At 39.5% G+C, this 22,100-nt stretch overlaps 4 protein-coding genes across 9 annotated transcripts; 2 read left to right on the forward strand and 2 right to left on the reverse strand.

The window, feature by feature from the left end:
• The first annotated feature begins 1,961 nt into the window (after positions 1-1,961).
• Positions 1,962-4,803, forward strand: LOC139776121 (corepressor interacting with RBPJ 1). Of its 2 annotated transcripts, none has more exons than XM_071712609.1 (6): positions 1,962-2,175; positions 2,289-2,383; positions 2,446-2,696; positions 2,778-2,907; positions 4,073-4,204; positions 4,319-4,803. In XM_071712609.1, the coding sequence occupies exons 1-6, from the start codon at positions 2,104-2,106 to the stop codon at positions 4,719-4,721; spliced, it is 1,083 nt and encodes a 360-aa protein (XP_071568710.1). In that variant the 5' UTR covers positions 1,962-2,103; the 3' UTR covers positions 4,722-4,803. The 2 variants fall into 2 exon arrangements, with proteins under 2 accessions (XP_071568710.1, XP_071568711.1); XM_071712610.1 differs by having other exon boundaries at positions 1,973-2,171.
• Positions 4,804-4,917: 114 nt separating this feature from the next.
• On the reverse strand, positions 4,918-10,979 carry LOC139776118 (ribosomal protein S6 kinase beta-1). Its single transcript, XM_071712603.1, has 4 exons — positions 9,732-10,979; positions 9,460-9,631; positions 9,340-9,380; positions 4,918-9,249 (listed from the first exon to the last, which is right to left on the reverse strand). The coding sequence occupies exons 2-4, from the start codon at positions 9,544-9,546 to the stop codon at positions 7,944-7,946; spliced, it is 1,434 nt and encodes a 477-aa protein (XP_071568704.1). The 5' UTR covers positions 9,547-9,631; positions 9,732-10,979; the 3' UTR covers positions 4,918-7,943.
• A 287-nt stretch (positions 10,980-11,266) lies between these two features.
• On the forward strand, positions 11,267-17,469 carry Dus1 (Dihydrouridine synthase 1). The gene is made up of 10 exons (XM_071712589.1): positions 11,267-14,292; positions 14,336-14,361; positions 15,024-15,328; positions 15,665-15,824; positions 15,905-16,100; positions 16,235-16,483; positions 16,574-16,719; positions 16,795-16,874; positions 16,969-17,127; positions 17,261-17,469. Exons 1-10 carry the CDS (start codon positions 12,365-12,367, stop codon positions 17,417-17,419), a joined length of 3,408 nt encoding a protein of 1,135 aa, XP_071568690.1. The 5' UTR covers positions 11,267-12,364; the 3' UTR covers positions 17,420-17,469.
• A 40-nt stretch (positions 17,470-17,509) lies between these two features.
• Cox10 (Cytochrome c oxidase assembly factor 10) lies at positions 17,510-20,360 on the reverse strand. 5 transcript variants are annotated; one of them, XM_071712606.1, is made up of 8 exons: positions 20,215-20,360; positions 19,959-20,083; positions 19,646-19,886; positions 19,266-19,461; positions 19,001-19,176; positions 18,314-18,631; positions 17,705-17,939; positions 17,510-17,641 (listed from the first exon to the last, which is right to left on the reverse strand). In XM_071712606.1, the coding sequence occupies exons 2-7, from the start codon at positions 20,034-20,036 to the stop codon at positions 17,707-17,709; spliced, it is 1,242 nt and encodes a 413-aa protein (XP_071568707.1). In that variant the 5' UTR covers positions 20,037-20,083; positions 20,215-20,360; the 3' UTR covers positions 17,510-17,641; positions 17,705-17,706. The 5 variants fall into 5 exon arrangements, with proteins under 5 accessions (XP_071568707.1, XP_071568705.1, XP_071568708.1 ...); XM_071712604.1 differs by having other exon boundaries at positions 17,510-17,939; XM_071712607.1 differs by having other exon boundaries at positions 17,510-17,939; positions 19,959-20,071; positions 20,215-20,344.
• Positions 20,361-22,100: the final 1,740 nt, after the last annotated feature.

The raw sequence follows: 22,100 nt of genomic DNA on the forward strand, positions 1-22,100 counted from the left end.
CTTATTCCATTTAGGATATTTTTAATCAGTAAGCTCATATGTAGTTCCCGAAACAGCCCGATTTTGCATTTTTGCTCTTAAACATTTATAATAAATAAAATACGAGTTAAAGTGTGCACTTAGTGCATAAAGTGCACTGCCGCTATAGGATCCCCTTAAAGCCTTGTGTACATGATACTAGAAATCGGTCCGAGTTTCGGTTTAAAGCCTTGTGTACACGATACTAGAAATCGGTCCGAGTTTTGGTTTAAGCCAATGAAACTGCTACTTTTCTGTAAGAGCTGCAAGTTGATTGGCTTAAACCGAAACTTGGACACAGTTCTTGCATCGTGGACACCGGGCTTAAGGTAGTCGACTCGCTACGTGCTAGTCATGTGACTGTTTGTAGGTTTTCACGTTCAGAAATATATTTCAGGCAATTTTTGCTAAGGGAAAAATAATTTTATGAATTATGGTGTAAAATTTCATACATGACAAAGTATGTTACTTTTTCCAAATTCTGTGATTTTTCTCATTTGACTCCGTTTTGATCAGCTGATCATGCGAGTCGTCGAGAAAGGTTACAAGTGAGAAAAATACTTGGCAACGTCGCATTTTACGTCAATTACTGAGAAAGGGTTTCAAAACGTATGACAGGGGTGTCAATCACTATCCAATTCGGCTAAAGCCCGGTGTCCACGATGCAAGAACTGTGTCCAAGTTTCGATTTAAGCCAATCAACTTGCAGCTCTTACAGAAAAGTAGCAGTTTCATTGGCTTAAACCGAAACTTGGACACAGTTCTTGCATCGTGGACACCGGGCTTAAGAAAGACGAGCCCCATAACCTGCAACTACAGTGATTAGCCAGCGGCGTTGCCAAGTCTTCCCAACCTAACCTCGACCAAAAAATGTCTGCTCGATTACCGCATTTTCACTAAAATAAACTAAAAAATTAGCAGCGAAATCTCCGGTAAACTATATATTTTATGGTTGCATCGGATTCTTCGAAATCTAATGTACAAAAAGCAATGTTTTTTCTCACTTCATCTAATCGAAAAATGCGAAAATATGTGATTGAAACCGTGATAGAGCCTTCTTTTTCTGGCCGTCTGGTATGAAGTAATGCAAAATTTGTGATTTTCGAGATCGATTTTCTAGAGTAAATAGTCGGTAAGGAGCCACAGAAAAAATCGACTGCAAAGCTGATCATATAATTTGATATAAAATCCAAAATCGAAAACTTTATCTAATACATGCCCTGACGAGGCGACTACCTTAAAGCCTTGTGTACACGATACTAGAAATCGGTTCGAGTTTCGGTTTAAGCCAATGAAACTGCTGCTTTTCTGTAAGAGCTGCAAGTTGATTGGCTTAAACCGAAACTCGGACCGATTTCTAGTATCGTGTACACAAGGCTTAAGCCAATCAACTTGCAGCTCTTACAGAAAAGCAGCAGTTTCATTGGCTTAAACCGAAACTTGGACCGATTTCTAGTATCGTGTACACAAGGCTTTAAGGTGCCATTTCACGTTGACGCTCGACGCTCATTTTCAGCGAGCAAAAATCTTCAAATATAATATATTTTATTTATATATATATATAAATTTACTTATATAATATAAATAAGTAAAAAATATTATTTCTAGGGTCACGTGGTTTCGCTTTGACGCTAGCGTCAAGAAATAAAGCTGAATTTATTCAACATCCAGCGTTGACGCTGAATCGTCGTTGATCGTCTCAGTACAATCAAAAATAGGCTTCGAAATACGTAAAATATTAATTATTTTCAAGTAATATCTTCAAGTAATAATATTTTACGAATATATATATAAATAAAAAATATTATTTCTGAAGATTTTTGCTCACTGAAGATGAGCGTCGAGCCGATCGAGCGTCAACGTGAAAAGGCACCTTTAGAGTTACCCAAGTTGAATTTCTGAACGCAGCGTAGAGTTACCCAGGTTGAATTTCTGAACGCAGCCCTACGCTCGCGAGAAAAAAATCCGTATTATCCGTAATAGCCGATAATTACTGACCAACGTACATACATACAATCCTATATCTCGTACTGTGATTATTTTTGTAAAATTGCTGTTTGAAATTGCAAGGACGAATTTGTTGAGATGGGAAAGGGATTTAACAATTACATGTGCAAAAAGTTCTTCCATCCGGCGTCGCGAGACAATTTGAAGCGAGTACGAATGTGTGGCCTAACCTCTCTTTACGATAACAGAATAATTTTATATTCTCTTGTCGTAATTTTAAAGAAAAGTCATATTTTTACGTTAAATGCATGTTACTGTATCAGGTATGGATGGCGGAACAGCAAGCAGAGGCTTACAAGAAAAAGCAAGAGGAGTTGCGAGTACAATACGAGAAGGAACAAGATCTTCATAATAATAAGTAGGTAACTTTAAAATGTCGTGTAACGAGCACTTTCGTTCCTAATGTAATGTTTCTTTCAGGGCGCTGCTCAGCAAAGAGAGTAAGGATAAACTTAGTGTCAATTTTATGTATGAGCCACCTCCCGGAGCAAAGAAAGAACGGGAGAAGGAAGACAATGAGCCTGAATACAAGTTTGAGTGGCAGCGGAAGTACAATGCTCCAAGAGAAAGCTACTGCAAGGGAGATAGCGAAATTCGAGATCAACCCTTTGGTATACAAGTAAGGAATGTACGATGTATCAAATGCCATAAATGGGGACACATAAATACAGGTATCCTAAAGATTTATCTAGTGTGTGTGATGGTATCAAATGCATAGTGAAAAACAAATGTTGATAATCGAATATTTTTAGATAAGGAATGCCCCTTGTACAGTCAAGCGATGAGCGTTGTAATGGCAAATAATAATTCGCAAACACCATCTGCCCCAGATACTATGACGCTCGTGCAACAGATGCGAGAAGATGGTCTAGCTCTGAAAAAGTAAGTTTTAAAAATCTTGTTTTTTCATATGTATGTATATGTGTGTTACATGTATACATACGTTTTATACAGATAAGTTTAAGTAGGTTTTGTTAAATAAATAATATAAACTAAAAAATAAATTAATCCATATATGTAAAGGAAGATGTCCTGACTGACTCACTGACTCACTCACTCACTCATCAACGCCCAGCCCAAACCCCTGAATCGAATTTTCACCAAAAGTATATGAAATAGGAGTAGAATTTTCCGGGGAGTGCCACTATGTGTATAGTTTTTTGTTACCGATTTTCTGGAAACCGGTTTTTTTAATTTCTCTAATTTTTCGAGAAATAATTGACCGAATCTCAAACCCCTAAACCGAATTTTTACCAAAAGTATATGAAATAGGGGTAGAATTTTCCGGGGAGTGCCACTATGTGTATAGTTTTTTGTTATCGATTTTCTGGAAACCGGTTTTTCTAATTCTTCGGGAAATAATTGACCGAATCTCAAAGAATTATAGATTAAACAGGGGTAGAATTTTCCGGGGAGTGCTATAAAGTGTATAATTTTTCGTTACCGATCTTTTTGGAAGCCGGTACCGAAATTTTTTCAATTTTTCGGGAATTAATTGACCGAATCTTAAAGAATTGTATATGAAGTAGGGGTAGAATTTTCCGGGGAGCGCCATGATGTGTATAGTTTTTGTTACTGATCTTTTTGGAAACCGGTTTTTATAATTTTTCCAATTTTTTGGGAAATAATTGATTGAATTTCAAAGAATTATACATGAAGTAGGGGTAGAGGGAGAGAGAGAGAGAGAGGGAGAGAGAGAGAGGGAGATAGAGAGAGGGAGAGAGAGAGAGAGGGGGGAGGGAGGGAGGGAGGGAGGGAGGGAGGGGGGGAGGGAGGGAGGGAGGGAGGGAGGGAGGGAGGGAGGGAGGGAGAGAGAGAGAGAGAGAGAGAGAGAGAGAGAGAGAGAGAGAGAGAGAGAGAGAGAGAGAGAGAGAGAGAGAGAGAGAGAGAGAGAGAGAGAGAGAGAGAGAGAGAGAGAGAGAGAGAGAGAGAGAGAGAGAGAGACTATTTGCGTGTCTTATTACATTTGTCCTCCGGGGCGAAGCCCGGGTAACCAGCTAGTATTAGTATAAATAAACTTTAGCCTATTGTCTTTTTTATATTATAGATCTGCATTAGATGCGCAACAACATTTACGAGTTCCAGACCATGAACATCTTATTGTCTCGGAAGACGAGGAGCAGTCTGAACTGTCATTTCTAAAATCTTTGTCAAAGAAGGAAAAGAAGAGATTATTATTGTAAGTTAATTTAACTATATAATATTGTGATGTAATCTCTTACTATTGATGAAGGATATTTGAGAATTGAGAATTAATTGTAAGTAAGAAAATTGTTTACTCCTATAATTACAGGAAATTAAAGCTGCTAGAGAGGAAAAATCGTAAAAAAGAAAAAAGAAAAGTGAAAAAGAAGAGCAGTAATAAAAAATCTAGCGATACCAGCAGTAATACTAGTAGCAGTAGTAGTAGTGATAGTGATAGTAGCAGCAGCAGCAGCAGCAGCATTGACTCGGAAGATTTCCATTCCAAGAAGAACAGGAAGAAAAGGAAAAAAGCTGATTCTAAAGAGAAACATATTTACAAGGCTTACAAACATAAAAGAAAACAGAATTATGACAAACACACTTATAAGGAGGTGAACTGCGATGCTAAATATGGTAAAGATAAGGATCGTTATAATAGAAAAAGAAAAGTTAAAGACGAAGATAAGGATAGAAACAATTCAAGACACAGTAAAATACAGAAACACTATTAATAATCACTTTAACAATACCTGTAAAATATGGATGTATCACTTATAAAATTAATAATAATAAAAAGAAACGCTTATTGCTTAAGACTGCATTTTGCAATCTTATTTTGTACCTTCTCATGACGCAAAGTTGTCACGGATAAATATGCACATAGGTCAATAATTTGTATCAACAATATGTGCGTACTAATAGAATAACTAGAGTCAATTACAGTAATTTATTCAATGACGATGACATTTCTAATAACAATTTAAGGAGGGTGGTTAGTAAAATCAATTTGATAAGAATTAGTTCAAATTTACGGAGAATATTCGTCTATGGGAATCTGTCGTCCATGCCAAAGTTGAAGACAATCATCTGCATGGTTGTCGAGTAATTAATTATTGAAGTTATACTCTTGTCTCTCTCTTATACACGGGCGACACAGCAGAAATGTTACGTAACCTGTAATGTAACTCTCGAAAGCATATTAAAAATGATAAGAATTTAGTGAAAATAGGTACAAATAACTCTTTACATATTTAGGAAGAACTTTCTCGAAGACTGAAATGATTCGTCTTTATAGTTATCAAGAAATTGTAAAAATAAAACAGGACCTCATTTATTATTTCCACATTTCAATGTGGATAATAACGTATTTGGGTTTCAATTGTACAAACAACTCTTTTTAAACCTTAAGAAACAGCAATTAAATGCATTCCACATATTTATTTGCTAAAATTCGTTTATTTCACGCGACGAAAATCTAACCTATATGCTTTTCCCCTGCCGCGCGCCCCTTCCCCGCACAGAGAACGAACCAACCTCCTTAATACAAACATTAATTTGCCGTATATAAGTTTTATTATAATAGCATGCACTTTATTACAAATCAATGAAGTGCGTTAATATTATTGGTATTCTTATAGTCGTGTATGTGTGTGTGTGTGTGTGCGTGTGTATGTGCGTGCGCGCGCTCGCACATGTGTACTTATGTACATACATACACACGACTATACATATATATAATGCAATGTATGTATCTTTCGCAAAGATGATACATGGGATCATTGGCAATGTACGTGTATATATGTATATTACAAATATTAGCAATTTTTTCTTATTTTTTTTGTACGGCACGCATTATTTAAATAAGTCACAATTAGGATAAGTTCTCTCACTCTATTTCATTTCTAACACGGCTAGTAACAATCCGTTCTTGCATATACATTTTTTATATATAATGTACGAATGTATATTGTATACGTAATATTAACCACGTTAGATGGCTTTGAACACTTGGGCACTTTGAAATCTGCGTGATTATTCCTCTTGCAAATAAATTACACTTTCAATGTGATATAACACTATAATTTTGGGAAGTAATCGGATTGGCAGCTATATGTACAATTATTTGATTATATTTAGCAACAAGACTCGAGTCTTATACAGGGTGTTTTTTAAATTGAGACACCTAAATATTTCGAAAACACATTAAAAAAAAAATTGTAATTAAAAGTTATTTGAATTTGGGGGGAAACATAACAGCATTATTTCTTATTTGGTGGACGTTTTCAGAATTATTTCAAGGTCAACTTAATTTTTTTTAAATAGAAACCTATATATTTTTTAACGGCATCTGATTTTATGCAACAAACAAAGAAACAAACAATTTTTGTTTGAAACATTTTTTTATCCAGCCTCTACTTTCTACGATATTTAATAACATTATTATCAAGACAATATTTTGTTAAATATCAAAAAATTGAAGCCGGATAAAAAAATGTTTTAGATAGAAGTTAGTCTTGAGGAGGGAATAATTTGATGTTTTTCAAAAATGCGTTGATTTCGAGATATTTAAGTGTCTCAATTTAAAAAACTCATCTGTATATATACGTTATGTATGTACTACATGTACATGTGTACATAAATATACACATACATACATACATATACTGTATAGTTAAAAAGAAAATACATTTATCATACGATTGAAATATTTCACTTTTTTTTATACTAAATAGCAATCGTAATTAATTCTATCAGAGAAATGCCATTCCTTAAAATGGCAACGTACTGTTGCGCTAAATAGAATCGTTAGGACTAACTTTATTCTTATGTATATGGTATAATGGAGAATTTTCGTTTTCCTTTCCGATTCTATCGGGACAGACTTTTTTTACATATAAATATAGTTAATAAACTATATATTTAATAGAATCAATTACGTTTAATACTAATGACAGAACGTGGACCGTGGACAGACGATCGTGGACCTACTCGGTACTCATTTTTACTTGCATTTAATTTCTGATGTTCCATCTCATACAATATTGCGAATCCAAAATACCGGAATGTAGAATTGTTTTTATGAGAATCGAGAATTAGAGATAGAGCGCGTTTCTTACGTACGTATGTACTTCGATATCTATTTCATGAAAAACGAAAAAAAAGAAATCTCCCTTTCCTCAAGAGTTTAACAAATTATTCTAATCCGTACGTATTCACCCGAAATGATGTGTGTATATATATATATATATATATTCACAGTGTTTTACTTGAAATAAACCAGTCGCAATCTTCAAAGCACTAGAAACGAAAAACTATTACAGTAAAGTATTTTCTGATCATTGCTATGATCTAAAAACCTTCGTACGATTCTGAAACGAGAAAAAAGAAAAAAAAATTTTTTGTAGCATTCTCTCTCGACTCTAATGTCTCCCTAAAGCATTCATCACTTTGTATGAATCAATGTGTACTGTTAGAAACAATCTAATGCTCGTCAACTACGTTACAATCAGCGATATGATTGTGATATCTGTATTATTATTGCGATATAATCTTTAGATTTGAACTGCATTCTGCTCGTAAATGTTTTGTTAAGAATGTACTTGCTTTCAATTATCCGCACGTATTTACACTATGCGAAAAGACATATATTATTCGCTCCCTCGCATTGCAAACGAACGCTTGGCCGTCTTGAGATCGCTAGTTCTAAAAAAAAAAAAAAAAATGCGTACAGGTGCAGGTAATACCGCGATGTCAAAGAGGCTGACCAAACTCACTGTGCTTACTTTTTGCATAATATTATACATAATATTAAATTTGCTAAATATATCTGTTCATCATCGCACACGAATGTAAAGAAACGATTCGGCGAACAAACAGATTTATTGGGCTATGTTCCTTTCGTTCCCTAGTTTGCATAAAAAAAGCTAGTAGTTTGCGCGCAATAGGTCGCAGCACTATAAACGGTTTGGTAGCTGGTCAAGATCGACCATTTCGGTGTCCTCTATGCTGTTGGGTCCCATCATATGTTGCCTGTGCTGTTGTTGTTGGAGGTCTAATGATGGGCGCAAATGAACATCCATTGTTCTGGGCGAAGAGAAGCCATGTAGACTTGCCGCTGCGCCAAAACCCGTGTTGCTCAACAATCCCCTACGTGGACTTCTAGCGTTCACGACTCTTGGCTGTGCGTACATCTCCTCCAGAACGCTCGGCGCCACATACGTGAAACCCTGAAATATCATGTTCGCAGATTCACTGAGAGTACTCTCAACCGGTGAATCAACCGGCACGGTTGCCGTGAATTGTTCGTCGAATTGTGATGTATCGTCGGCGCTCTTCAGAGATGGCTTAAACGGCGGATCCAACTTCCGGGCAATTACGTCCTGCCAATTAATGTGTTTGAAGAAATTGTGATTCTTAATTTGCTCGGCGTCCTCCGGACCGGAGCCCAATCTCTGAACGACATGCCTCTTCAAGAGTTTTCGAATGAGATCCCGGGCGTCCGGCGTCAGATATTGTGGAAGACTCAGCTTTCCCCGCAAGATCTTTTCGATAGTTTTCCTTCTGTCGTCACCGGTAAATGGCGGCATCCCTGTAAGCATATCAAACATCAAAGCGCCTAAACTCCACCAATCCACAGCTTTACCGTGTCCGCTCCTAGTTAGAATCTCTGGAGCCATGTATTCTATCGTTCCACAGAACGTATGCGTCACTGTGCCCTCTTGTATATGTTCTTTGCAAAGACCGAAATCCGTTAACTTGACGTGACCCTCAGCATCCAACAAGATATTCTCTGGCTTCAAGTCTCTATATATAATTCCTTGATTGTGAAGATGTTGCAGCGCCAGTATAATTTCTGATAGATAAAAGCAAGCAGTGTCCTCTAGGAAGATACCTTCTCGATCGAGGTATGTGAAAAGCTCTCCACCGCACAGATACTCCAAGATCAGATACAATTTGCCACCAGTTTGGAACGCATACATGAGGTTTACGATAAATGGATGTTTTACAGCCTCCAGGATATTCCTCTCTGCCTTGGTATGAGCGGTATCTTTTTGATTTCGTATAATGGACGCTTTGCGCAGTACTTTCATAGCAAAGATGCTGCCTTTATCCTTCCCTGTGACCTTTCTGACTTGGAAGACCTTTCCATAACCACCCTCTCCTAAAATCTTGCACAACTCGAAGTCTTGTGGACCAGCCTTCTCTTGACCCGGATTCACATTTTGCTCGGACAACTGAACCCTCTCCAAGTTCTCCGATCTAAAAAGTAATCCGATATTTCTATTCTTTAACAATTGACGAGCAAAATGGGGGAATTATTCTGAAATCAAGGGCAACCAAAATGCTTACTCTAGTATAGCGCTTACAGTTGCGGCATGATTATATTCCTCCTAAGAACGAATACGAGATTTAGTTAAAATCTTGCTGTTACAAGTGTAACTCACATCACATTAGGCGAATACACTCTACCTCTCTGTTCTCGATCACGTCGTCGTCTGACTCGTCCTGATTCGCGGCATCTCCGTCATGCAGTTCAATGTCGAATACCCCAGCCATTCTAGGTAGATCAAATTCACATCGGATGCCTCTAAGCGAGTTAAGGACGTTAAATCTGTCGAGGTGCCTCAATCCGTGGGCGAAGCTGTACGAGAATTCAAATGACATAAGCTCCGTGGAGTCCGTGGGCACGCAGAGCAGACGTGCGCCGAGAATCGCGAGGCGCGTGTTTCGAGAGGACTTACCTCGCACCTGGAGATATGTCGTACGATAATTCCCTCGTGTTTGCTTAACTTTTTTTTTTTTTTTTTTTTACAAAACGCGCAAAGCAGTTAAAGGCTCGCCGCCAGATTTTACCACGAGTCTACATATGTAATCGCAAATACACGCACGAACCACGGAGTGAATGGAGTGATTCGTGTACGAGGTTGATATCTCATTCTCGAGTCCGGCTCGAGGATTCGAGGCGTTCGAGGCCATGATTCGAGGGACGTCCCACGACGTCCCATGTTCGCGAGATTTGGCTCGCGCTCGCAACGATGCGATTCCCTAACCTAAAGTCACTAGATTAATAAAGGACTAGAGGGAGAGACTGGATAGGGAGCTTAGGGCTAGAGGAATAAGAGAAGAAATAGATGTGACAAGAAAACTTAGAAGAAAAGAATGGATAACTATTAGAAGCATATACAACTTTATTAAAAGAATAGGAAGAATAATCTAAGGGACAAGAGATATAAATACTCAGGACAAGTACCGATGTGCTATATAACTCCAGGGAGGAGCTGAAGGCACCTATTATCCCTCATCCGAGGGGAACCTCCAGAAAAAAAAAAAAAAAAAAAAAGTTTAATAAAGGGAGCTTTCCAGCAAGCGACACAAGTCGACACAAATGTTATTCTATCTTTTTTGGCAACTGTTGTGCTTGCTTTCCGTTCCGCTTTTTTCTCTACGTGGGACTGCACCCTGAAACAGAAGGTTTGTTCGCGTCGCATGCCCCACCATGCTCCTAATCACTCCAACGCACTCCAAAAACTCATCTGCTCCAATCGCCACCTTTCTATCCGTGATCCAAGTGCTCTTGGTGTTTATTGGAGTATGCGACGCGAACAATCCTAGAAAGGCTGTGTTCGGATTCCCCACCCGTGTGCTAAAAATCCTATAGCATATGTTACGTGTACTATAGATTTTCAGCATTTGGGTGAGGAATCTGAACTCTGAACGTACCCCCAGATCGGAGCAATGACTATTTTCAGATGTCTGTCTGTCTCTACTTTCGTTGACGTTTAGTATTTTTATGATAAATCAAATGCATGATCGAAATATAGGAAAAAAATTACGAATGACGTGTAATACAATGTCAACTTGAAAGCGATCGATTTCAAGTTCGAGAGATGGTGGTGGATCCACGTGGGTGCGTTCTATCGGCCGCTTGAAAACATCGAATTACACAAAGTGAGGTTAGTATTTCGTTTCTATTCGCATGTGCGCGCGTTACATTTGGTTTACGTTTAATCGCGTAGCCAAGATTACAAGCGTTTTACTATAATTTCGCGTAAAACAGTTGCGGCCGTTTCTGACAATTGTATTTGACGCAGTAATCACGGCAATCTCCATGACAATCCCCCATGACCGTAGCTCCGTCAATCGACTTATCGTTCGAAGAATCGCGTCTAAATCAGTCTAAATGAGCGCGGCATAAGGTCCCGTGTCGTACTAAAAAATAATGCTCCAAAATTGGCGAATGTGTCGCATTCGGCGAACAAATCGCCGATTTTCGCTCCTTATCTCTCGCGCGATCGCGATTCGCGATGAGGTTATGCGCGTGCCCGTGTGTCGTTTCGTCGCATGCGTGCGCGAGTCCTCCCTCGCGAAGAGCAAGTCCGCGAGGCCTGGACCGGTCTCCGCGGCAACCGCGAATTATCGATTTGCCTAGGCGTCGCCGGCTGGCCAGTTTGCACCTTGCGGCCGCCAGTTACGGCCAGTTACGGCAGTTGTACCGAGTCGTGGGGGTTGGACAGCGGGAGATCCCTCGGTTCGCGAGGAGCGATCCGTTCGAGATCGTTCCCGCGAGCGGGTTGCGTGATGGAACGCGAGAAGAGGAAAGACCTCGATGGGATCGCGCCGTTAATCCAAAGGAGAACGTTTTGTTGCGCGGTAGTCTAATGGCAACCATTCGCGGTGATTTCCTGAAGCGGAAAGGACTTGGAAACTTTACACGGTCATCTATATGCGAGTTAGAGACGCTTGAGGATTATTGACGTTTGTCGAGGAGCGAACGTGGGTGTGAAAGAATAAACTGGAAATTTGTACGAGATAAGGGAGAGGGGAAGGCTGAATTGAAATGCCTTTTCAGAAAGAATCCGGCAATGATAAGAGGCCCATCATGTTTTTAAGATGATCGCGAAGTAAAAAAAAATGAAACAACAAAGGGGAAAAAAGGAAAAAAACTGAACTCAATTTGAAGTCATGTTCAAGTTTACCGTTAATAACGAAGGAACGCAAAAGTGGGTAGAATTTTTGAAGAACATGATTATCTTTTTATACTATAATACATAAAGAATTTTGGCATATTAATCTCTATCTTAAATATAGCATAAGCGAGTTTTGATTGAAACCGCAAACCTTCTTCAATTATATTCGCCGTTAATTAAATAATATTTAATAGGAAAAATTATACGTTGAGTAATGGATATTGAAGAAACATAACACAGCGATAACAAGATATGGGAAAAAGAGAACACACATCGTGAAGAGACATAGAATAAAAACGAGGGCGAGAGGACGATAGCTATGTGACGTTAAACGATCGATCGATATCAAGAGCGCGCTAGAAACATGTATCCGAAATAAAAACCGCTAAGGAAGAGCGAGACCGGGAATGCTAAACGAGAGCTGTGCGAAGCGTGCGATTGTCCGGTGTTGTTCCTCGCGGGACGCGCAGCACGTGCCACCGGAGCACCGAAGATTTCGACGCGTTCACGGCCTGCAGCTGCCGCTGCATCCGCAGCAGATCGTCGGCTGGGCGCTGCTGATCGTCGTCTTCGTCGGCACGTTCACCGTGCTGCTGACGACGCCGCCGCTACTGCCCGATCTGCGCTTCGTCCTCTCCCTGCTGTTCGCCACGTTGTTCCTGCTGCACGTGCTGACCCACTTGACGGTGCTGCTGCTGGACCCAGCTGATCCGGAGGTACGCGCCCGGCCGGCACGCGCGGTCGTGCCGGAGTTCGACCGAGCGAAGCATCGGCACGTCATCGAGAACGGCCGATGCCATCTCTGCAACATAACGACGCGTGGTCGGCGCACCAAGCACTGCTCCATCTGCAACAAGTGCGTGCCGCGCTTCGACCACCACTGCAAGTGGCTGAACAATTGCATCGGCGGCCGTAACTATCCGGCATTCCTGGTGTGCCTGGTGTCGACGCTCGTCGTCGCGCTCGCGGTCACCGCGCTCGCCCTGGGCGAGCTGGTGCTCGTTAACGCACACCTGCTCGTCTACGACGGACCGTGGGACAGCAGCGGTGACAACGGCAACGAGACGAGTATGAACAACGCTACAGCGACGCCGCCGTTGTTGCCGGTACCCGGCACCAGCTCGCTCGTCCTCGTCACCGTCATTGGCGTTCTCTCGGCGATCGCAGCGGTCCTGCTCATTCACCTCTGCTTCTTTCACGGCTACATCGCCTGCCTCGGCCTCACCACGTACGAGTACGTGCGCGGTAAGCGGGAGCGAGGCGTCGCCGGCGCCGCTGCCAACTCTAGAGCTACGTCCACCGCTGGTCTATGTGGCATGCCTTATTGCACCGATGGAGAGGATGTCAACCGGATGGCACCTGGCGCGCGAGGCCTCTATTCGCGCTTCTGCGAGAACAAGGGTCCTCTGCTCAAAAGTGGTACGAGCACGAGAATGACGATGGCGACGACGGACGTGTACGTTTGCTCGACGCACAGCGGTGATGCAACGGCGAACGGCAAAGATGCCGCCTCGAAGACGTTACCCTCGATGAAAGGTAGCCGGAATTTTCGTCTTTGTTTCTCGTACGATTCGCGCACCACCGAGACCTCCATCGAGGTCTCCTCCTCGCAGACGACGGACGCGGTGGAGTTGAGAAACCACGGAGAATCGCCGGATGCAAAGTCGTCCTCCACGCCCTCGCCGGTATCTTGTTGCTTCTCTATCATGAACCATCCCGATGGCAGCAGGCGCGACGGAAGCGGGCGAAAGCGTCGCACCGGTGAACATCGTGCTGAGCCCACGAAACGCTCCTGCGGAACGATGAGGAGGATACAGACTTTTCTGCAGGCTCGCCTGAGGAAAGGTTCGAGACAGCGGTTAACGACCTCGTCGTCGACGATCGCTCGTCATTGCGGCAACAAGATAATTCCGCAGACGGGCAGCCCTCCGGACGTCGTACCTGCCTTGGCCGAGGATCAGAATCGGGCTATCGAGGCGATGGCGGCGGAACTGACAACGCCACCGAATTACCCGCGTCCACCGTCGAGGCTACCCGCTCTAGATCTCTCGCGCACCGCTCGCAAAATTAGAAAAGTATCCTCGAGTACCGCTGACATTTCCGTCCTAGGACAGATGCCGTCCCCCACGATACCTAAACGAAACCAAGTCCACCTCCGCACGCGACGAAGCGCGGCGAGCTTCTCGAAGAAGAGACCGCGCTTCAAGGTCGGCTCGCATGTCGTCACGCAAACCGCTCAACTGTCTCCCATACCGGAGTCGGAGTTTTCGAAACCGGCTACGCCGAGATCGCCGTCGCGATCGGGCTCTATCTTCTCCTTCCCACCATTACACGAGTAACGTTATCAGCACCGCATGAGATGCTGTTTTTTTTTTTAGGAATATAAAGCCCAAAATCGAATTGGGTAGAATTCTCTCATGTCGGATGCACTCGATATATGAGTCTGCTTAAAAAAAAAAATTAATTTTACTGATAAAACTTGTAATAAATATGTAAAAGTAAATGTTTTTAATTTGAATGCAACACAATGTGCTTGAAATAAAAGATTTCTTCTTGTGGACTGACTCATATATACGATGTCATCACTTAAAAATTTAAATAAAGCTTTTTTAAATAGAGCAAATGATTAAATTTTCGTTGAATATCGTTGAACATCGATCCAAAATTTGTCTAAAATTTTTATAATTTTACATAATGAAAACATCTCAGAACGTCCTATAATTGGCAATATGTATCAATTATAAATGCTTTATCTAGCGAACGAGAAAGAAACGGATTATTTGTAAAAAATGTCAACTACGTTTAACGTAAAGACAAAAGTTCGGCTTTATGAAAATTGGTCACTTTAACGATCGGCCAATCCTGGTACCGAGTTGCGCGTGCGACGCCAGTTTATCGATATGGCGCAATTGGTGTCACTTTACTGGATTCGTAATGTTTACTGAAGTGACATTATTGCATCGTGGCATGCGAAAAGTTTCCTCGCAGATTTCTTTACACACTCTGGGAAAAGAGCTAAATGAATAACTTAGCTTGCGAGCGCATAAGACCTTGCATAATCGCAAGTGAATAGCATCACACTCATGCGACCTTCATGCGCACAGATAATGTCCGAGACTACGGAGTCACCTGACAAGGAGGATGCTGCATCGAAGAGGAGGACTAACGTTTGGGAAGATCTGGGTTCACCGCGCTACATAGTCGCGCCGATGGTGGACGCGAGCGAATTGGCATGGAGACTGCTCAGCAGGCGACATGGCGCACAGCTCTGTTACACGCCCATGCTGCACTCCTCCGTGTTCTGTCGGGATCCCAAGTACAGGCGAGAGGCTCTCGCTAGTACCAGCGAGGATCGTCCACTGATTGTACAGGTCTGCTTGCTACAATCATCGGACTGTAATTTTGTAGACTGTTAGATTAGTTCTCAACTAGGCATATATGGAGTTTCCCGGGACTACAAAGGAAACATTTAACAAAAGAACAAAATTTAAAAGTGTAAAGGACGTACTTAGAGTTCCTCAAAACTTCAAGTATACGACCGAGCAACCGTGTGATTGAAATAACGTGCTCAATTGAAGATTTAATAGATATTTTAAATAATCTTTCACGAACTGTTTCTTACAAGTAAATATTTTAAATGTGGAACAGAACAAAGAGAAGAACGTTTAACATGTTTAACTTTTGTGCAATAGTAATTCGTTTTCCAGTTTTGTGGCAATGATCCGGATATATTATTAGAAGCTGCACGCTTGGCTGAACCGTACTGCGATGCAATCGACATCAATATCGGTTGTCCTCAGGCAATTGCAAAGCGCGGACATTACGGAGCTTTCTTGCAGGATGACTGGAATTTGTTAAAGAAAATCGGTACGCATGCATTTTACTTATACGTCAAAAGCTTTAGACTGTGATAACAATATGCTGTAATAAATCTCGTATATGTGCAGTGTCGACTTTAAAGAATGGATTACACATACCTGTCACTTGTAAACTACGGGTGTTCCCAGAAATCAGTCGTACTGTAGAATATGCTTGTATGCTAGAGAACGCAGGTGCTAACTTACTCACTGTCCATGGACGTACGAGAGAGCAAAAAGGTCCATTGACTGGATTAGCGTCTTGGAAGCACATTAAAGCCGTAAGGTGACTATTCGTACCTATTTTTCATTTTACTCGAAACGTTCATTGTATAATCATGAGAGGAGATTACAGATTAAATCTTTATATTTTGTACCTCTTATTCTTAGTAATTGATACATTATTTTATGTTTAATCAGGGATGCCGTGAAAATTCCTGTGATCGCCAATGGCAACATACAATGTATGCAAGACTTACAGCGGTGCATTGAGGAGATCCAAGTGCAAGGTGTGATGTCGGCGGAAGGGAATCTTTACAATCCATACATATTCGAGTCTCGTTATCCCGCCTGTTGGGAGCCTGCTCTGGAATACCTGGAACTTGTAGAGCAATATCCAGTACCAGCTTCGTACATCCGCGGTCACTTGTTTAAACTCTTTCATCACGTGTATGTATTGATCTTTTGATCATATCGAGTTACAAATAGCAAAGCGTAATTCCCAAATGTGCATACAGCATGCTTTTAACTAGAGAGTAGACTTTGTTTAGCAGAAAATCAAGAAGAAAGGGAAAGTCTGGCCACCAACTCCACTATGGAAGCCTTTAAAGGTGTCACGTATGCTTTGAAGGATCGTTATCTACCGTATCATGAAGGACATTTAATATGGCAAACGGGGAGAACAGGTAATAATTTGATGAGAATACAGAATATTATTCACATTTGTTACGCCCACATTAAATATCTTTTGATATTTTTAGATTATAATTTGGAGTTACCACCGTGGTTGTGTCAACCTTACGTACGAGAGCCACCACAAGAATATACACAAAAATTACAGGTAAACGAGTCAAACATGATTAATTACGTATACTGTTTTCTTTCTGTTACATTATGACTGAGGAAATTTCTCTGAAAATAATGATAATTTTCAGGAAGGTGCACCTCAGAAACGTGAATACAGAGATGAGGAAGGAAACGAAATATCGCGAAAACGTTCGAAAAAGCTTAAGCGGATAGCGCGTAGACCGAATAGAGCAACTTCGATTCCTAAAAGAAGTTCAGATCGATGTCATGCCTGTCCGAATCCTCTGGTTAGTTGAAATACTTCCGAAATATAAATTTTTCTTATTGTCTTGCTCTTTAAAAAATATTTCCAAAAATGACCAGTTTAAGATAACGAAACACTTGAAAGAGAAGGTTCTAATGCGTTATTTTAAATTGTAGGGTTTTAAATGTGAATATAAATTATGTCGACAATGCTGTAGGAACAAGTGTTATATAGAAAATTTAGACTGTGCTGGTCACAGAAATCTAACCAAAACTAGAAGACTGATGGCGAAAGAATTCGAGGCAAAGCGTAAGGAAGTTAAAAATATGACATGACGCTATGTATTAAAATATTTTAAATAAAACTAGATGTATATAAATATGTATATTTTACTTTTTGTTTCTGGTTTGAATTTTTCTTGAGAGTCCTGATGTCACTTTCGTTTATTGATTAAATTAATACCAGACAACAAGTCCAGTATTGATTATATCTACAGTCTATTTTACAATATCGTATTTTGAAAAGCTAATGAGGTAATGTAAAAATCTCACTAAGACCTGAAATTTACAACGATATTGAATTTGTACTATCACTGACATGCTCAACGGAATAAAAACTACCTCTACACAGAGGAAGCTGCTGTAGCGATAGGTGTTGCAGTGAAAATGGTCAGTAAATCATTCTTCTTTGCTGATTCGCTGTGAGGAGATTCGATTTTATCTCCTTGTTTTTCCGTGCTGGCCCAGTACTTTTTACTTGAGAATATCAGCATCATCAACAGAGGTAGATGAAGTAACGAAAATCGAAATAATCTCCTAGAATTAGCACTATCCGAGTGCTTACTAAATTTCCAAGCTAAAATTGGAAATGTATATTTAATACAGAAAAAAATCTCGAGCGTAAACATATATGCGAGATATTCAAATAGATTCAGGTCAAATTTATACAGCATGTTAAATTGTGTAACCAAGTCGTGTTTCAAGCAGTAATTCATCCAAGGAGTTATAAAAGCAATAATGATGGTTTTGATTAATCGTTAATTTCTTTTACGACTTTAAAAAAACATTTCTGAACACAATTAACTAGATAAATTATCTTTAACTTTTAGATGGTAGATAAATTATCTTTAACGCACTGTAAAAATTTGGTTCTAACTTTTAAATATACTATGTACGTAAAATACACAGAAATTTTATATAATTTTTTCAATATATGCATGCATATTTTACCTAGATACAGGAAAGACGCATTGATTGGCGTCGAAGCCAGTGCAAACCACCAATGGGTTACATCCAATACAGGAGCTAAGTAACACAGAGTCATTAGAACCGCTGTGTATCTCATAGTCGTTCTACGACATAAATCTGGATTTGTAACAGCCATCATTCGATAGCCGGCACGTGAATAATCCGGTCTTAGGTTCCACGAAAGAGCATTAAAGTGTGGAAATTGCCATGCATATAAAATACCAGGCAAGATCCAAGCACCTAGTGTCAATATGCTACCTGTGCAACCTGCCCAACCCATTAGGGGGGGGATAGCTCCTACTGTAAAGGAAATAACAGGTTATAATCACAGGTTATCATGATACACATGAAAATAGTTGCTTTCCATTTACACTCAAGTGATCTGAGTCACTCAGTTATGTGAGTATTTTATACTCAGGTAAGATATATCATTTTGTATTTACCTGCTTATTTTGGTGACAAAGCTATCGCATAATAATACAGATTCATAGCCTCACTTTTAATGTGAGTCTATTAGATTCATTAAAGCACATGGTCTCGATTGTGGATAAAAACTCAGTTGAATCTCACTTGCCAGCATGCAAAAAGTGCATTCAACTGAGTTATGACGTCACAAGTGAGAATTATCTGAGTTTTGATGTAAATGGAAAGCAACTAATATATACTTACCAACAGAGCCAATCCATGTGTTGACAATACTGATGCGTTTCATGGGAGTATATATGAGCGTATATAAAACAAGATTGGTAGCACCTAGCGCTGCCGTGATACCATTTACTTCATGATAGAGTATGGATAATCCAATAATGCCAGTTACTGCCGCAAAAGTTACTGCATGAATAGGCCTGATAATACATATGTATATTCAATTGTTATTAATATTAAGTTACATAAATCTGATTATATCGAAATAAAGAGATTTAAAAGAACTCACGTCAAATGACCACGTACCAATACCCGATTTTTTGTCCGCGACATTTGCGCATCAAAAGGGACTTCAAAAAATTGATTAATTGTATTTGCAGTGGCAGAAACTAAGCCTGTGCCTAAGGAACACATTACAAATGTGTGAAAGTCAAACGGTGCGGGAGCTAATGCATATCCAGCCATAGTTGTTACTACAACTAGAGCTGCAATAAGAAAATAATTACAATCTGGTTAATAAATTAAATATTCAAGTATTTATGGATCAGTTTGTAAAGTATCAAATATTCTGATCAAGCATTTTAATTAAGAAATCTATTTTTTAAAATTATAATCAACTATATTTTAAATTGATGCAAATCCAACTTATACAATTGATATAATACATACATGTCAATTTAATCTTTGACAATTTGAGATAGTGCTTGTGAAGCTTGGAATAATCAACTATTATAGGTGCCCATTCTGACTTTTCTATTTTATGTGGATCTTTCTCAATTTTACATGCAACATTTTTCTTGGCAAAAGGAACTGTTGTTGCCCCAACTTGGTTATGACCGTCTTTGAAGGTTTGTGTCGGTTTTTCTATGCACCCAGTCTTTGTTGACTTTTGCCTTGAGAAGCCAGAACACTGGAATTACAGTTTTTTTTTCCTTAGGAAATTACAGAATAATAATTAGCAAATTTTCTGGATGCTACGAACCATGAGGACAGAAAATTTCGGCACAAAACTGCATGACATATGCCGACAGCTTCTTAATGGATGAATAATAAATAACATGATTAAGTTTAATCTTAATATTTACTTCCATCGACCTAAAAATCGACCTAAATATAAAATAAAGTATATATATATATGCGGAAAATATCCTAACCTAGTCATGACTAGTTATAACCTACAAATGAGCTAGAAAACATCATCTTCCCACATTTTCAGCTAACAGCAATTTTATACTTACATTTTCATGCATCAACATGATTCCTATTATTAGTACATGTTTGTCATTACGTAATTGCAATGATAATCGAGAGTATTTAAAATTACTAAAAAAATACTCAGTGCATTTAGTATTACCATAGATATAGGAAATATCATGATATAAACACAGTACATCTCTGTCGGCACCTTTGATCTGGTTTCCGATGTTCCGCCATGTTTTTGGTGGACCATCGACGTATCAACGGTTAAAGGGCCCCGGGTTGTATACCTACAAGTAACATTTTGTATAACATTTTTTCTGTAAAACAATATTTTGAAAGTGCTCATTGAAAATCGCTAGAAATATTAACTGTCATTCTATTGAGAGTTGTTCTACTTGGCAAATGAAATATCGATGACAAAGACCTGTACGCTCTTGGCCTTTTAAAATACAAATTTATGCACAATCGTTTAAATTGTAGGGAATACCTCCGACCTCGGGCTTGTTTCTTGTCAGATAATACTTGTTAAATTAGCTCTTACGAACATTGCTATTTGCGGTGGCAGAAATTTTTCACAGTCCTCCAAAAATTGATCTTTAGTTACATATGTGCCATTTTTTTATTATTTCATGCAAAGCGGCATTCTCTTTTGTTATTATTCTAATTTCTTTTTTTAGCATTCTAATTTCTGCTTGTGCCTTTAATTTTCTCGGAGTATGAGCAGACAAATCGTTCGTGGTTTGAGTAACTTTATGAATACTTTGATTCAATAGCGGTTGAACTCCTTTGTGGTTTCTAACACCACTGGGCCCTGCGGTGACTGCAATGTTAGGATCTGCCATACTGCTGTTTGCTGAAAGAACGATGATATAAGGCTGAAGAGAATTGGCGGTGATGTTAATTGGTTTCAAGTCGACATTGTATTCCGCTTAATATTGTACATCATGCTCTCCAGAAAGAAGAGAATTGGCAGTGATGTTAACTGGTTCCAAGTCGACATTGTATTCCGCTTGTACATCATCATGCTCTGCAGAAAGCTGCAACCTTTCTTCCTCTTCCACCGAATGAGTGGTTTGTCGAATGCCAGATAAAGTGTTACTTTTTACATTTGCACAATTCTGAAATCAGATTTCATAAAGATCACGACTATCAGGATCAAACCGCTGTTTACATGCAGAATTGTTACAAAGACAATGGCAGTGACAGCCTTCAAACTAAAAATAAATGATAAATTTAATTCATTTTTCTTTCCATTATCTGACAAACACCATTCATGGTCAACTCCAGAGCGGAAGAAAAATGAATTAACTTCATCAGCTGCAGCATATATTATTAACTCGATTTTTTTTTACTTATTCTTTAATTGACTATTTCTTTACTTACCACATTATTCCGATCATTTTCTAAGTTTTCACCCAAATTGAAAGTTGGTTTAGCCGAAGGAAGTAAACGGTTTTTCAAATCATTTGAATACATTCGGTTCTCGAAGTGATCGTTGCAAACTCTATAGGTGGAATATAGGGGAGATCGGGGCTAAACCGTCTGTTTTTTTTCGGTGCCGATTTTTAACAACAAAATAAATAATTGTAGTTAAATGTGGTATACCACTGTAAAGAGTGAACCTTCCCTGCTAAAAATGACCGATTGAATCCGATTAAAAATTTTGAATCCGCATGAATCTGGATTCTTCATCCGGAAATCACGGATTTATAACGATTACACCGACTGAAAACGATTGAAACGGATTGGTATTCAACGATGTAATTTCAATCGGTTCCTATCGGTTTGAATCGTTATGATTTCGTAACGATTACACCGATCGAAACCGATTGAAACGGATTCGTAGTCAATTAACGATGTAATTTTAATCGGTTCCTATCGGTTTGAATCGTTATGATTTCATAACGATTATACCGATTGGAAA

This window comes from Temnothorax nylanderi, unplaced genomic scaffold, assembly GCF_030848795.1.
Source record: "Temnothorax nylanderi isolate EJ_2023f unplaced genomic scaffold, tnyl_v1.0 TNYL_tig0112_pilon, whole genome shotgun sequence".
NCBI classification, from domain to species: Eukaryota; Metazoa; Arthropoda; class Insecta; order Hymenoptera; family Formicidae; genus Temnothorax; species Temnothorax nylanderi.

What these genes read in the sequence shown, in the direction of transcription:
- Cox10 (XM_071712606.1), bottom strand. Translation starts at nt 20,036, where the DNA reads ATGTTATTTATTATTCATCCATTAAGAAGCTGTCGGCATATGTCATGC. An exon ending in GTCAAAGATTAAATTGACAT is followed by an intron (nt 19,462 to 19,645) that starts GTATGTATTATA and finishes TTCTTATTGCAG; the next exon opens with CTCTAGTTGTAGTAACAACT. An exon ending in CACATGGATTGGCTCTGTTG is followed by an intron (nt 18,632 to 19,000) that starts GTAAGTATATAT and finishes TTTCCTTTACAG; the next exon opens with TAGGAGCTATCCCCCCCCTA.
- Dus1 (XM_071712589.1), top strand. Translation starts at nt 12,365, where the DNA reads ATGCTAAACGAGAGCTGTGCGAAGCGTGCGATTGTCCGGTGTTGTTCC. An exon ending in TCCTTCCCACCATTACACGA is followed by an intron (nt 14,293 to 14,335) that starts GTAACGTTATCA and finishes TTTTTTTTTTAG; the next exon opens with GAATATAAAGCCCAAAATCG. An exon ending in ATGCCTGTCCGAATCCTCTG is followed by an intron (nt 17,128 to 17,260) that starts GTTAGTTGAAAT and finishes TTTAAATTGTAG; the next exon opens with GGTTTTAAATGTGAATATAA.
- LOC139776118 (XM_071712603.1), bottom strand. Translation starts at nt 9,546, where the DNA reads ATGGCTGGGGTATTCGACATTGAACTGCATGACGGAGATGCCGCGAAT. An exon ending in ACGTGATCGAGAACAGAGAG is followed by an intron (nt 9,381 to 9,459) that starts GTAGAGTGTATT and finishes ATTCGTTCTTAG; the next exon opens with GAGGAATATAATCATGCCGC. An exon ending in ACTGTAAGCGCTATACTAGA is followed by an intron (nt 9,250 to 9,339) that starts GTAAGCATTTTG and finishes ATTACTTTTTAG; the next exon opens with ATCGGAGAACTTGGAGAGGG.
- LOC139776121 (XM_071712609.1), top strand. Translation starts at nt 2,104, where the DNA reads ATGGGAAAGGGATTTAACAATTACATGTGCAAAAAGTTCTTCCATCCG. An exon ending in CGCGAGACAATTTGAAGCGA is followed by an intron (nt 2,176 to 2,288) that starts GTACGAATGTGT and finishes TTACTGTATCAG; the next exon opens with GTATGGATGGCGGAACAGCA. An exon ending in ATGGGGACACATAAATACAG is followed by an intron (nt 2,697 to 2,777) that starts GTATCCTAAAGA and finishes GAATATTTTTAG; the next exon opens with ATAAGGAATGCCCCTTGTAC.